Here is a 14628-nt window from a genome sequence, read left to right on the forward strand (position 1 = left end):
CGAAAGCTGCGTTTTCGTTGAGCTTGCTTCTTTATATTTTCCCCCAATGGATTAGGAGAGGCATATCCGAAGCGGCTGTCACAAATCCACAAGCCTTGAAGTAGATTACAATAGTTCCTTGCTTCATACGATCCCATGCTTATGAAAGTCAAAGAAACGGGCATGAAAATGCGTTCTTCAACTTCAGACTTAGTCTCGCACCTCATCGCTTCGAGAAAGGTAGCACTGCGGATGCTCATGATGGCAGTGACCAGCAAAATCTCGCTTTTACCTTGAGGGTCTAGATTGAAAAATAATACTATAAGTAAAAGCTCATTCATTCGTACTTCAGGGGATCAGAAAAAAATTTAGAATTATCCGAAAGTTCAAATTATCGAATGACCCTGAAAAATTTCACGAGAGCCGCTTGTGTCACTGTAAATTTATTTGGTGAAAGTCTAGGCAATGGTTGCTTTCTTTTTAGATAAGAGCAGTGCATCAATGACAATTATTAATGGTAGAGCCCGATCGCTACTGTGTTGCACACCTCACAAGTGGCAGCATCGCATGTGAGGCGGCTTCACTGCGCATACTGCGAACGGCACGTGACGAGCGCACAGGTACGGCACACTAGAAGCACAGCTAGAGAGACGCACCAATGGGGGTGCAGCTGGGCTCGATTGGCTGGCTGATGCAGGCTGGCGCAGAGCTCAGAAAATCGAAACTGAAACTATGCAGTGTGACAGTTCTCCCTTTCCTTGTCATGCCTGCCGTTGCGCCCATGTCAGAGGTGCGGAGTGACTTTGCATCATGGCATTCGGGGTGGGGTAAAGCTGTTTGGACAATCGCTTTCCGTGCTGGTCATACCTGGCCACGGCCTCCCTTTGGAAACCCATTCGAATTAAACAGTCGGAGACCTGTAGCGTCTGAATTAGTTTGTGATATTGCGCAGTCGTGAGTAAAAAAGATTAGCACACGTGACGGAACATCGGAGCGCCGGGATGACAACGCGTGGCGCTGCGGGTGGCGAAGAGGCTGATAACGAGAGTGCCGGGCCGTTCCCATTCTGCAGTATTAGGGGGGTTCAGCGACGTGTCACAGACCAGCAAAATTGCTGGCTAAAAGCAGTGCTATCATCTATTGTTCCCGCGAGTTCCTTTTGACAGGCCATCACGGACATAAACGGACAACAACAGACCATTGCGGACATAAAAAAAAACAGTAATAAAAAGCAGTCATCTTTGCTCATGATAACTGAGCCAAAATAAATGCCGCATCCGCAGTCAGGTAGGTAGGGTCGACACTTAGTCGCTCAGGCAGTGCACACTTGATAAAGCAGTCGCTCAGGCAGTGCACGCTTGATAAAGCTTACTTCCTGCCGTCCCCCCCTTGGCTGCAAACATGGAAACGGCCCGATAGGCAGGTCTGCGAACTGCAGCGCCGCGTGGTGAGATATCCCAGTTGTGATTGCCAGTGACCTGTGCTAAAATTTTTTGCTCGCGACTGTACATTATGGCTATGACAATGTTATGGGCTTTAAACTTAAAATTATTGGGTTATTTTTAATGCTAAAATATTTATATGGCTCATGAGGCAGAAAATCCAGCATTAGCTTTTGTTTTTCTAAAGGCACTCCTTTAATTTATAACGATTTTTTTTTTACACGACTGCCAAAAATGATTGCCGCTTCTCCTCTATCCTCTGGACACCCCTCCCTCGAGAAATTTATAGATACAGTAGGATCTCGATGGTACAAAACTCACGGCGTCTTGAAAAAGTTTGCATGATCTGAAATTTCGTACCATCCAAAGCAAACAAAATCTGTATGCTGAAGCGTGGAAAATCCATTCACGCAGGTCTGTTTGATTGGCAAAGATTTATTTACGGCCACATGTCTACGCTCGCTGCTCCCTGTGTGTGCAGCGTGCCGCCGGTCACTGCTGTCGATGTGTAGGTACTACACAGCTAGCGATCACAGTGTCAGTGATGTGCGGACAGCGCGTGGGGCTCAAAGGTGTGGTCGCAGCTCGCTTGTTCATATCATTCGTAGTGGCGCAGGAGAGAGTTTAGAAGATCCGAAATTCCGCACATTATGCACAATGCACTTCAGCCAGGAAATTTTACGGTCTCGTATCACCGAGATTCTACTGTACCTAGGCAGGTATTGTTTTGTTCAGACAACAAGGTCTGGGTCCAGGGTCAAAAGTCGGATGTGCTCAGCCTGATGGGGCCCAAGCACTCGATGCGCTGCTAGCTTGCAGCAAAGGAAACAAGAACATTTGGACTCCATAGCTGGGCCGCACAAATGGAATTCTGTTATTTTCTTGCCTTAATTTATAATTCTCATTTCTATTAGAGTACAATTGAAGATATTTGGAAGGATAGAGATTGAATCTGTTACAGACATCAGAAAGCAGTTTCAACTCAGATATAATTGATTTACTTTTAGAACAGAGTGCTCTAAAAAAGTACAAACCTGTGTGAACATTCTATGAAAGATTTTTTACATATCGTGTCGCCTTCTTCTGTAACGTTATCAGTCTCATAAGATTATTTTTTGTAGTAGAGCCCCAGATCAGTAAGGAGTAATGAATGCGTGAATGAATTGGGGTGTAATATACCTGCCACTTCAGCCATTTGGGAGCAAGGTTTCTAATTTTATACAACACACAGACTGATCTTGGTATGTTCACGTGAATGTTAATATAATATGCAAGGACCAACTGAAGTTTTCTTCGAAAAGGGCACCTGAAAATTTTTAGGGTACTTGAAAATTTGTAGAAAACATGTTCCGTTAGTCTGTTTTCAGAAGCAAGTTGAATTTCAGAATCATCAGGTTTGTTGCAGGCTTTAATTAATTAAATACAATAACCTTTGTTTTAATTCTAGTTTATTTATACTCAAACATACTGATCAGTATCATAGCCATCCGTTAACCTCAGTACAATTATCATTAAGATGTAGGCTTGAAAAAAACACACTGGTATCATCTGCATACAGAACTATTGTAAGTTCTTGGAATGGCTATTATATCATTAATAATGGACCTTAAATAGACCCTTGTGGAACACCATATATCATTTGTTTTAGTTGTGAATAATCACCATTCAAGCTTGTGTACTACACATGACCGGAAAGATAATACTTTTTCAGAACCGAATCGAGCATTAGTACGAATATTTGCTACTCGTGTCCTGAAAGTGAAAACAGTGAAGTGCTAGCAGCTGTGCTGCAACACATTATTACAGCTCATGGAGTTATGAGGTATAACAACCATGAGCTAAAAACATGCAAACAGTCATCACTGATCTCCACGTAGGGGTGTAACACCGTCATGTACAGTCGAACCTCGTTTTAACGAACACAGATACAGCGAATTATCGGATGTAACGAAGTGAAAGAAAAGTTAGGTTGGACATGCTTTATTTCTATAGGAGTTCTATCTGTATATCGAAACGAAAAATTCAAAATTCGACACTATATCGGTTATAATGAAGCAGTTTTGTATTCACAGGGCTCAAAATGTGCAAACAAGTAGGAAAAAATTTAAAAACACGCTAAATTTTGATCTTTTGAATCGCCCACACCTAAAAGGTGTTTGAATCACCCGTGCTTCCGCACGCCACTCGCCATCTAGGGAGAACGAATGAATCTAGCATCAACGGCTGCCTATCATGTGACCGACACGTGATCGAACCAACGCCTGTGCTCCCCGGCTACCCTGCCGCCACAATTTCCGATTCGCGCGCTATCTCTATGATCTCTGCAGTCCGTTCTGTAGATGCCGTCGCGGAACGCGTCGTAACATACAGCAGTTTCGCTTGAAACGAAGATTAAGATATTCAGAGCGGTTGACAGCGGGCGCAAGGAAAAGTCATAGCCGCAGACTTCGGTGTTGCGCCTAGCACTTTATCAACCATCTTGAGCGCAAGGAAGAAGATTGCAAACGTCCACTCTGCAGGCGCTGTGAAGAATGACAGCAAGAGTGTACGGCTTTGTCACCACCAGGATGTTGAAGATGCTTTGTTTGCATGGTTCAAGGACGCTATAGCGCGTAACCTGCCTGTGTCTGGTGCCGTCCTTCAAACGAAGGCGAGAAGTCTGACTTGCGTGTGAGGCCGCAATGACTTTCATGCAAGTAGTGGCTGGCTGCAGTGATTTAATAACCACCATCGGATTGTTTGCCACATCTTGTCTGGCGAAGAAGCAGCCGTTGGCGCTGAGAACTGCGAGAAGTAGGCAGAAAGCTTCCGCATGCAACTTGAAGGCAAGCGGACAATTTCGGCGAGACGACATGGCGTCAACTGGCGGTTCCGAACGTTACGTTCGAGGAATTCGTCTGTGCCGATGACAACTTGGCTGTGGCGCCCGAACTGACCGACCAAGAAATTGTTGATCAGGTCGTTTCCACAGATGATGCTACAAACAGCGATGCATGTGAAGATGGCGAAGTGCGGTATTAAAGATCAGGTAGCATGGTCGTGCCGGAGAGGGGATGAGGAAGGTCGGAGACGAGGTTTGAGGGAAAGACAAGAAGAAGAACTTTATACAAGTGAATTTACATATATACAAACAGCAACTGAGAGAACGTCTCAGTAAGAGAGTCTCAAAACAAGGAGCAAAGCTACATGACGATGAGCTCAGATGGTCAGGAGCTACTCGGCTGTCCAAGGCGCCGAGTTTTATATCCTTCCTTGTCCCTGGGCTCCCTAGATGGGGGCGGGCTTGTCGGGAAAGGAGGGTCCTGAAAGTTCACTGTGGCACCCACACACACACACACTCAATAGGGAACACGTCCCCGTCACGTGTTGGGAGAGAAGGATGCACTCTGCGTCGCGCAGATTCTGGAATGCTCTCGAACAGCATTCCTGCGCCTTTCATGTGGTCGCACGTGCTCGGGGTAGGGGAAACGGTCGTTGACCACTTCTCCCTGAAAGACGGTTGCTGCTGTCAACTTGATGTGCCCCTTGGAATGTCTAGTACTGTGGAACGTGGCAGCTAACTTCTTTCTGTACTGCAGAGCTGGCTGGCCAGATGCGGGGTGGATGACTGACGCCGCTTCCGTGGCTAATTCAGGCGTTGACACCGCGTGCCTTTCGTGACTCATCGGCATTCCGCTGCTACCACGCCGATTATTTCTCACGAAGGAGGCGAAACGTAACAGACTGCCCCGCCGGGAGAAGGAGATCCCGATGGACAGGGGACTGCATCCGCTGTCCGGAGGGATGTCGCTCGAGGCTGCTCTTAACCGGAGTCGGTCGTCTCTCGGCGCCTCTTGAGTCCAGCGAACCCTGAAGGCTTCTCTCGCGGCCCGGAAAATCTCGAAGGGCCAGCGTTCCCCACCGCTGGGCAGGAAGAGATGGGCTCGCGTCCACGTTGATATCCTGGCTTGCAACATCAACTTCCAAGGCAAACCCAAAACACCAAACCAACAACAAAGGAAAGCACAGATGGGACGTTCCAAACAACAAAGCATCGCTCGACGCGCAAGCGTTCGGAATTCACTCAAGACCCACCAGGCTTCCTTTTAGTATCAAACAAAATCCTGCTCCAGAATACTGACCCCTCAATTTCGCCCCAATTTAGGGTCAAAGCGAGCGTCCGCGTCACATCTGAGGTCGCCAAAGACAGACTGCCACGTGGTACGATAAGCGGTGGTGTGTCAAAGCCTACAAATTTTGAATAGAAACTCCATTCCTTATCAATCAAGCTCTGATCCCCAATACCACCCGGATATCGAAAGTCTGCTTAAAATTTGGCCCATGCTCAGTTTAATCCACTGGCTCTTCTCAAAGAACCTTGATCACTCAAGACTGAGAATCAACTGCTCCAGTTAACCTCACAGATGCGACTGCGCATCAGAGTCCCTACTCACTCCAAAGGCTTCTCTTAAACTCACTGCGTCAGTACTACACCTCACCATCCAGACACAAAGCTGCCACAGCTGTTCTCTACAAAATTCCGCACTCACTTCATTTGGTTAGTCTGCAAATACCGCCATCAGATAACTAACCACGTGCTAGTAAACACGAGTACGCAAATGGGCAGAAATACACGCACTTTCTTTGCCTTCGCAAGGTATTAGCTACACTTCTTTAAGTGCCCTTATTTCTCGGTAGCATGGCAAACTGACACTCATTTTTAACTCAGCGAGACGATAATCTTTGCTGAAGATATGAGGGAGTACAACCCTATCCGATCAACTATAAATCTTCAGCCCAAAACGAAGTAGTCTTTCCCTTTTTGATTTGGCACACACAAAAAAGGAACAAAAAAAAAACAGCTACTTCGAATGGCTTCGCGGGGGTGAAAACTGACTCACCTCCGCCGCGTTGAAGAGATTAGCCCTTCAGACGCGCCCGCTGGGGTCGCGCTCTGGCTGATGACACTGCTGTCATTTCGTTACAAAAAGCCCCTGAAAAAAGCCATATCCTACCCTCACTGTCGTCTCCGCGCCCCCTCGAGGCGCTCAGAAAGCATTGGTAGGGCATGCAAAGTCGAGAACCGGCTCTTGGCGACGAGCAGCGACCAGCGCGAGAAGCTGTTCTTTGTTCTCGCCCCCACCATGAGGCTCGGCTATCCTTTCGCCCTGCGCGCTTCCCGGAATCCAGTGCCGAAAGTGAAGGACGCATCTTTTTTTTCAATGGCGCGCGCTTAACATGCCTGCCTGCGTCGCCTCTTCTGTTTGATCCCCGCGCTCGCATGCTCCGAGGGTCACGCAACTTAGCGTCTTCCGGTCTCTCGGGCCGCTTTGCCGCCTTGTCAAGTCGGTGTGGTCTTCCCGTAGGCCGATGACCTTTGAAAAACGTCGCTCCTGTTCTGCTTCGAAGATGCGGTCTCTCCTTTCTGTTACGGCGGTCAGGTTTAGAACAATCTACACGTGTCGCCTGACCATTAACTTTAGCCGCAAACTTACGAGCTCTAATGCGGGAAGGCTTTTCTTCCCCTTCTGCCGCATTTCCAACTGTGATAACATTATCACCTGTCCGCGCGCCTGAATTAAGGGCCTGACATTTCATCCGTTTCCTTTTTGTCCTTGCCCTCTTCCTTTTTCGCTGTGGACTTTCCGCGTGCACCGCCTGAAACAAGACTGTCTCCTCCAGTCCTTGACATGACTCGCCTGATCCTTCCTTAGGCGGCAAATTGACCTCATTGCCTTCGCAACGGGTGGTCATCTCTACAGAGCTGACAGACGGACCTTCAGCTGCCCCGGAAATGAGCAGTTCGCTCCCCTGAAGGTAGTCCTCCGCAGCTGGCTTATCACTCACAGTGCTTTCCTCTGAAACGCACTGATCATCTACAATCGGGCTCTCGTCCTTTGTCTCAGCATGGCGTTCAATACTGTGTTCTAACTCAACAGCAGCTTCACATTCTTTATACGCCAGCTTTGCCGAGGTAGCCACAACCCTGGCTTGGTCACTGGCACCGCGGTGACGCCTCAAATCGGAGTTGCCACGATTCGCAATTTCTAAAGGGCTCCCCTTTGTTTCCCTTTTGAAACCTCTGCCTTTGGGGAAGTTATCCCTTTCACATCTGCGCCGGTTAGTCGCCTGTACAGGCCCCTTTCTAGCGTCCTCGCGCTTAACCAAATCGGCGACGGCTCCTACTGTCACTGCACAGCCTCGATTCGGAGCTCTCTCTTTTCTAAACCGCGGGTGCCGGTTAGACTCCGTTTCTCTGCCCTTAATCGCAGGTTTCCGACCATCGAGCAGGGCGATGGGCTGTATGGCTAGCTTGGGAGGTCTCTTTTGGCTCGGCTTTGTCCGACGCCATCCGTGCCTTCTCCACTCGTTTTCTGAACGAGCTCTAGCGGAGTTACTCCTAGCTAACTCTGAGACTGTCTCTGTAGCCTCTCTACTTTGGCCGCGCTCTGTCGCGTACCATCCATGCCGGTAGTGCGCCATTTCGTAATCCTGTATTACGGCGTCACGTCTCTCCAACTCGGCGATGGACTGGAACGTTAAGGGCCCTGTCTGGACGGAGATAGCGTCGCTCACTGCTGCTTCGTTCCCATTAAGCCCGTTGAGGTTTGCGAGCCGCCATTTCTCAGCCTCGAGTTTAAGCTCTTTTATCTCCGCTGCTAGTTTCTCCATACGCTCCTGGTGCTGTGCCTCTAGCTTCTCTCTTTCCGCTTCCTCAGCTCTTTTACGCTCCTGTCTTTCCGCTTCCTCAGCTCTTTTAAGCTGCTCTTCTTTTACCCACTCGTGCGTAATATTCCAAGCAATTTCAAAATCATCCTCTTCTTCCGTTTCCAAATTTTGGATTGCCTGGACAATATCCGAATCTTTCGCTCTTTCCTCCACATCCACTCCTAACTCATCGCACAAGAACAACAGTTCTGTCCTCGACAACCTCGTCAGGTCCACGGTCGCTGCTTTTAAATATTGGCTTTGCTCGCTCATGGTGATTCTGAGCAACTACCCCTGTGCTAGACATACAAACACCCGATCAACCAGCAGTTCAAATTGTTAACCCAGAATTTGAAGCCGGGAGGATCCAAAGCAAAAACCAAACACTCACCCGCAGAAGCAGCACCATGTCACCCGGTTCATCCCACCGCTGCCACCAGTTATTAAAGATCAGGTAGCATGGTCGTGCCGGAGAGGGGATGAGGAAGGTCGGAGACGAGGTTTGAGGGAAAGACAAGAAGAAGAACTTTATACAAGTGAATTTACATATATACAAACAGCAACTGAGAGAACGTCTCAGTAAGAGAGTCTCAAAACAAGGAGCAAAGCTACATGACGATGAGCTCAGATGGTCAGGAGCTACTCGGCCGTCCAAGGCGCCGAGTTTTATATCCTTCCTTGTCCCTGGGCTCCCTAGATGGGGGCGGGCTTGTCGGGAAAGGAGGGTCCTGAAAGTTCACTGTGGCACCCACACACACACACACTCAATAGGGAACACGTCCCCGTCACGTGTTGGGAGAGAAGGATGCACTCTGCGTCACGCAGATTCTGGAATGCTCTCGAACAGCATTCCTGCGCCTTTCATGTGGTCGCACGTGCTCGGGGTAGGGGAAACGGTCGTTGACCACTTCTCCCTGGAAGACGGTTGCTGCTGTCAACTTGATGTGCCCCTTGGAATGTCTAGTACTGTGGAACGTGGCAGCTAACTTCTTTCTGTACTGCAGAGCTGGCTGGCCAGATGCGGGGTGGATGACTGACGCCGCTTCCGTGGCTAATTCAGGCGTTGACACCGCGTGCCTTTCGTGACTCATCGGCATTCCGCTGCTACCACGCCGATTATTTCTCACGAAGGAGGCGAAACGTAACAGCGGGCTCTCAGCAGCCCCGAGGCCGCTGACATGGCCAGGAAGTTGAGGGGGTACCTCGGGAACCTACCTGTGGCCAAATCAGCTGACATCGGGAAAGCGCTGCTCTGTGTTGATTTCGTCGAGAAATTTAACCTGTCAAATAGTGTGAAGTGCCGCCAAACGAAGATTGCATCGTTTTTTTAAATAAATTAGTTTTTGCACCTGGCCAGCATCCCGATTTGTGAGTTCGCTCTTGCTTTCCAGTACGAAATGCAAGGCGAGGTTTGACATGCTTATACCACGCGTTAAATTCAAAAATAGTGCTTTTTTTCAACCCTATGCTGCCCATCCTAAAGTGCCCTTTACTTGGGTTTATTAACAGACCTTTTCTGCGGGAATTTGAATGCATACTTTTATAACGAATATTGGATATAACGAACACATTTTCGCGCAAAATGCGACTTCGTTATAACGAGGTTGGACTGTATACACGTAGGAAAATTAACTTTTGCATCACACCTTGGTAAATGAAACATTTTAACCATGACCTTAAAGGTCTGGCATCGTGCCTACCGTGTCACATGCTTGGAAGCATGTATGAGCGTTGTGACTGCCCACACAGGAATGAATCATCATAGCACTGAACCCTTGTTCCTGTGCCAGCTGATCACAGAAGCGTGCAGTGCAGTGTTGGAGCAAGCTGTTTTTTAAATATTTGTCAGAGAAAACTGTGGCATTTCTTTATACTGTCTGTTTCAAAACTGCTCGAAATCTTCAGAACATATTCAAGACAGCTTCGAATGATTTTGGATGTTCACTATACGATTAGCTATTCAAAAATTTGAAATGTTCGTATGCCTTGAACAAACTTACCAGTGGAAAGGTTCGTTTGAAGCTCACTATATAATGAACATGGTGCATTCATTCATTTTATTCTGATGCTCACCATGATTAGATTAATCATACAGTAGTAATGGCAGGAGGCAGTCTAACATAGTTTCATGTGGGCTACTGTATACGCTTGTCGGCATTAGCTCAGCTTGGCACACTGTCACGTTTTCACGTCGCCGCCCATTTCTGCCTCGCCTGAAAAACGGTGCAGGCAGAGAGCAGAGATAGAAATGGAAAGACCAGTTGACGTCCTGGGGTAATGGTCTCACCTCTTTTGATCGTCTTTTTTGGCGTGTGCGTTTCGTGTGCTTGATGTGTGCGCAGGTTCAGTCTGTATTCATCTGCACACGTGGTAATAATGTCTTGTGCTGTGCTTGCTTTTCTCCCCCCCCCCCGGGCAGGTATTCAAGCATGCCAAGAAGCACGGCTACGCAGAGCATGACGCATCAGCAGTTTACATCCGGACTCGGCTCTGAGGCAACCAGGAGCCAGTCAGCGTGGGGAGTTGCTGAGAGGGGAGAGCGCGCACACACACACACATTGAAGCCAAAGCACAGCTCAGAGCCACAGTCTGAACACGGGTTATTCCGCTGGCTTGCCCCACCCAGCGCGCAGAATGAGGAGCAGGCAGAACGAATGCACTGTTGTTTCACTGGTTAGCGAACAGTGCCTTTAAACTGGGTACCTGTGGGTGCTGTTTACCTTTTATTAACTTCTGTTTTCTCGGTCCAATTTTAGTTTCCTGCTCTTTACTTTGTTGCACTGGTTTTCGGCCAAGAATCTGGAGCCTTACAGTGTGTCCTTGACATAGTGATTTAGGTTTGAAGTTCGTTCCAACTGACAATGACTGCTCCTTTGGAAGCCAACGTTTTGCACCTCGTGGCGTTTGGAGAGCTTTGAGTCTTTTAAAAACAATTCAGAGGAGCTGTCTGTGTTGCAGGCATTTTTTTTTTGTTGTTTTTTGTAAGTCACTGTGCTCGAGTAGCTCTTTAGTACCCCGTTTTCAAAGTGACAGCTTTGTTGCTGGTCTTTCTGTACACTATTTTAGCATGTTCAGCTCGTGGCCAGCAATTATTTGTAGCAGAATATTGCGGCAGTAGCCTAAGCGCAAGTCAAGTCACTTTTTCCCTGTTGTTGGAGTGCCGATCATTTTTATAGGTTTTCTGGCCTCTCCATGCTTTTTATGTCTTCCCGAAAGCGCGCGATGGCTGGCCCTGTTCTCTTTGTAAACTTGTTATAGTAATAGGCACGCAAAAGCACTGTGCTTTCCTTTTTATGTTATCATTCATTGTTGTGCGTTTCTATTTCTGTTATCATTCATTGCTGCCGAAGTTTGCCTGCATCATTCAGTCTGCCTGCTCCTGCTAAAGAGTACAAGATCTCCCTCATCTCTTCTCATTGTGTTGTGGAGGAAGGTCACCGGAAGAACCCTGAATTGGGGTGGGGGGAGGGTGTTGTTGTAGATCGCACCGTTTATTGTGCGGCAGGGTTCGAACAGAAGTGTTTTTTAATGGCTGGGTCCCCAAAATGCAAGTCGGTGCGGCCCACATCTTTGTAGGCTCTGGGCTGCGCTGTGTGTGATAAACTCACCCTCATGCCGTTGTTTCAGACATACACAAACACCTCCATTCCATTGGAAAAGCATCACCTTGTCAAAGAAATAAAACTATCATCTTCACTTTATTTTAACTTGCTGTGTGTAGTTTGTTCTTCTGTCTGTGACAGCACATTTTTAAATTGATAGCGGAAACCCAGCAATAACATGAACCAAACACGTTCGCAAGCGAGCCGTCAACAAGTCACTTAACCAACTCGTCCCACAACTTGTCACACTGCATGAACACCAGAGAAACAAGGCAGGTTGCTGCGGTGTTGCCTCGGTATGACAGCTTCCGAGAACCGAAACAATAAACAGCGTTCGTGGACCCGGTTGGCCCTGTTTGCTGGCCACCGAATTTCCTGGAGACCTGCACCAACGAAAGCAAGCACTTTTCAGTGATTCATCGCTTTTGTGTCTTTCGTGCTTGGAAATGTCAAAAAAGAGCGTTTCCTTTCGTGGTAATGCTTTCTGCTGCGGTACGGCATCTTGCAGGCGGGCGCATACAGACGGGAAGGCTGTCGTGGCCACCGTCAGCTGGCGGATGTGGCCGCCATGGAGAGGCGCGTTTCCTACGATCCTCGTCGCATTCTTGTGAGCAAGCATACATTTCTAACGCGGCTCTGTAGGGAGCCAAAAGGTGTGTCTTGTGCCTTGTGTAGGGACTGCCTTGGCCGCCAGCTCTAGCAGTTTCTTGACGGGGCTGTGCGCGATAACCACCCATGCAGGAGCCGGCATTTGAGTGTGCCAGTTGCTCGCATGAACATGCCGCCATCATTCTCGTGCCGCCAGGAAAGTGACCTGATCGCGATGATTGAAAAGAGGCGCTTTCCATGGGATATAACAGACCCAAAATATCAACGCAGTGACCTGAAGGAATCTTGTGTTTCAAGAGATTGCTAGTTGGGACCGTATTTCACAGGTGAGCGTGAGTTACCTGTCCTTCTATTTTTGAACTTGAGATGAGCAAGAAAGCAGTGCTGCATTTTTTTTTCCTTGAGATAGCAGTCAGAATAACTTTACTGGGTTCCCATTTCATTGCAAGAATAATGCATGTCAGTACTCTGAGAGGGTGGAACAAACTGAACAAATCTGCCGAGATTGTGGCGTGATTTACAGGGACCGATCGGGTTGGTACTGCATTGTGGAACAGCGGCGCAAAATACGAAATGCATAGAAGTAGACGCAGGGCACAGAAAGTAGATGTGTGTTCAATACTCTCGCATCAAGTTTTCGAAAACGCCTTGCTCAGGCACCCTTTACAGCCAGTCGATCATCTAGAAGGGTTGCTCTGCGGTGGCGGCTCATCGTCCGAGTCAGAATCAAGGGTGCTCCTTAGCAGCTGCGCACGGTCATAGTTTGTCTGATATTCTGCAAAACCACCAGTAGTTACGGTAGCGCAAGGTGTCTCCAGTTTCTGCGGCTATGCACCCGCACGGAGGAGAGCGCGCAAGCAGAGAAGCGCTGGGGAATGCGATTGAAGCGGTTTTTCTGGCATGACAGAGTTTCTGAACAAGTGGCACACATGTGGCCAACACAGGCTGGTGGGAGACAGCGACACGTTTGCCCATTGTTTGTATTGACGCGATGTGACAGGATCGCCAACCCGACGAAAACACTGTTTTGTTGGATGGGTCGGCCGACAGTGTGACTCGCCCTTTAGGGCTACCTTTCAGCGGAAAACTCGGCATAGTCCGGTTGGCATCCGGCGTTGTCAGAAAACTCGGGGTTGGTTGAAAAGATTCGATGTCGCAATTTGAGAAGCGAAATTGAAGTGATTGAAATATAACATAAGCCGTGATTATACGGTTGCAATACGACTCAAATGTCATTACAACATGTTAGTGTATAGTCCTTTTCACAACACTCAAGGAAACCAGTTTTCTGGGCTATGCAGAGAATGCGAAGGAGCTTAACCCTCAACTTTTTCCTGTATATGAGCACAGCCCAGTGTGCAATATGATGACACCCATGGACATCTTTTTGAAAAGGTCTATATAATAATGAATTACGCTGAAAAGGAAATGGAGGTAATTAGTGAAGGATCGAACCCCTGGCTCTTGGACTGTGAGTCAGACACGCTACCCCTAGGACACACTGGCACATTCGTGCAACTTGGTTAAAACGGCGTTTTAGGTGTGTGTTGTTTGGTCCTTCACTAAATGTGGTAGCTTATGACTGTGTGCTTACGAGTGTGTGTGTTAGGAAGGAAAGTTACAAAGTGCATGTCTGTTAGGGCTGAGTATACATGAACGACTATGTTTGTGTCACATGATCGAGTAATATGCTAATGACATCAAGTGGACTCACTGACAGGGCCCATTAACGCTGCTGTGTCATACCCTCAGAGGCGGAGCTGAAGTGTCCCCCATATTTTGGGAGCTCTCTCTAGCCCCACCGGTGGCTGTGTTTGGAACAGCCACCTACTGGGGCTGGGGTGCGTCACTTAAAGGGACCATGAAAAGAATTAAAAGCCGCTTGTAAATGTTAGAAGTGATGCTCAGAAGCATTGACACCAAGTATGAATCTTCGGAACTGAGCCGGCAATTTATTATGAATTTTTAAAAATCGTGTTTTTTGAAATTCGCGGGCCGCTTGGTGTCTTCGTAGGGAGCAATTCTGAAACCAAAATCGGGAAAACAGACGTCACTAGTCCCATGACGTCGGCAGGCCACCACACGCTGTCATTCGCTAGAGCCGCGGCAGCTTCGACGTCACGGGCACACTTCCGGTAGCGGTGAACATCGTCTGCTCGAGCGGCCGCGCGACCCCCTCGGGCAAGCGCGAGCGAGGGCATTGCCTTCGCGCATATGGTTTTAATTTACCTCTGCCGCCTCTTTCTGTCGCGAGTTCGGGAGCCAAGAAAGCGCAGAGACCGGAGAGACGCTGCCGACACACGCTGCTC

At 48.2% G+C, this 14628-nt stretch overlaps 1 protein-coding gene across 2 annotated transcripts in view; it reads left to right on the forward strand.

The window, feature by feature from the left end:
• Ndf (Nucleosome-destabilizing factor) overlaps positions 1-11809 on the forward strand; it is a 99912-nt gene extending 88103 nt beyond the window's left edge. For both annotated transcript variants that reach the window (XM_089566595.1, XM_089566596.1), the window contains one exon: positions 10528-11809. In XM_089566595.1, the coding sequence (XP_089422721.1) occupies positions 10528-10602 (75 nt within the window). In that variant the 3' untranslated portion in view covers positions 10603-11809. The remainder of the gene's footprint in view (positions 1-10527) is intronic.
• The last annotated feature ends 2819 nt before the right edge of the window (positions 11810-14628 follow it).

The sequence above is a fragment of the Amblyomma mixtum genome, chromosome 1 (genome assembly GCF_055824585.1).
Source record: "Amblyomma mixtum isolate Tamu chromosome 1, ASM5582458v1, whole genome shotgun sequence".
In the NCBI taxonomy this organism is placed as follows: Eukaryota; Metazoa; Arthropoda; class Arachnida; order Ixodida; family Ixodidae; genus Amblyomma; species Amblyomma mixtum.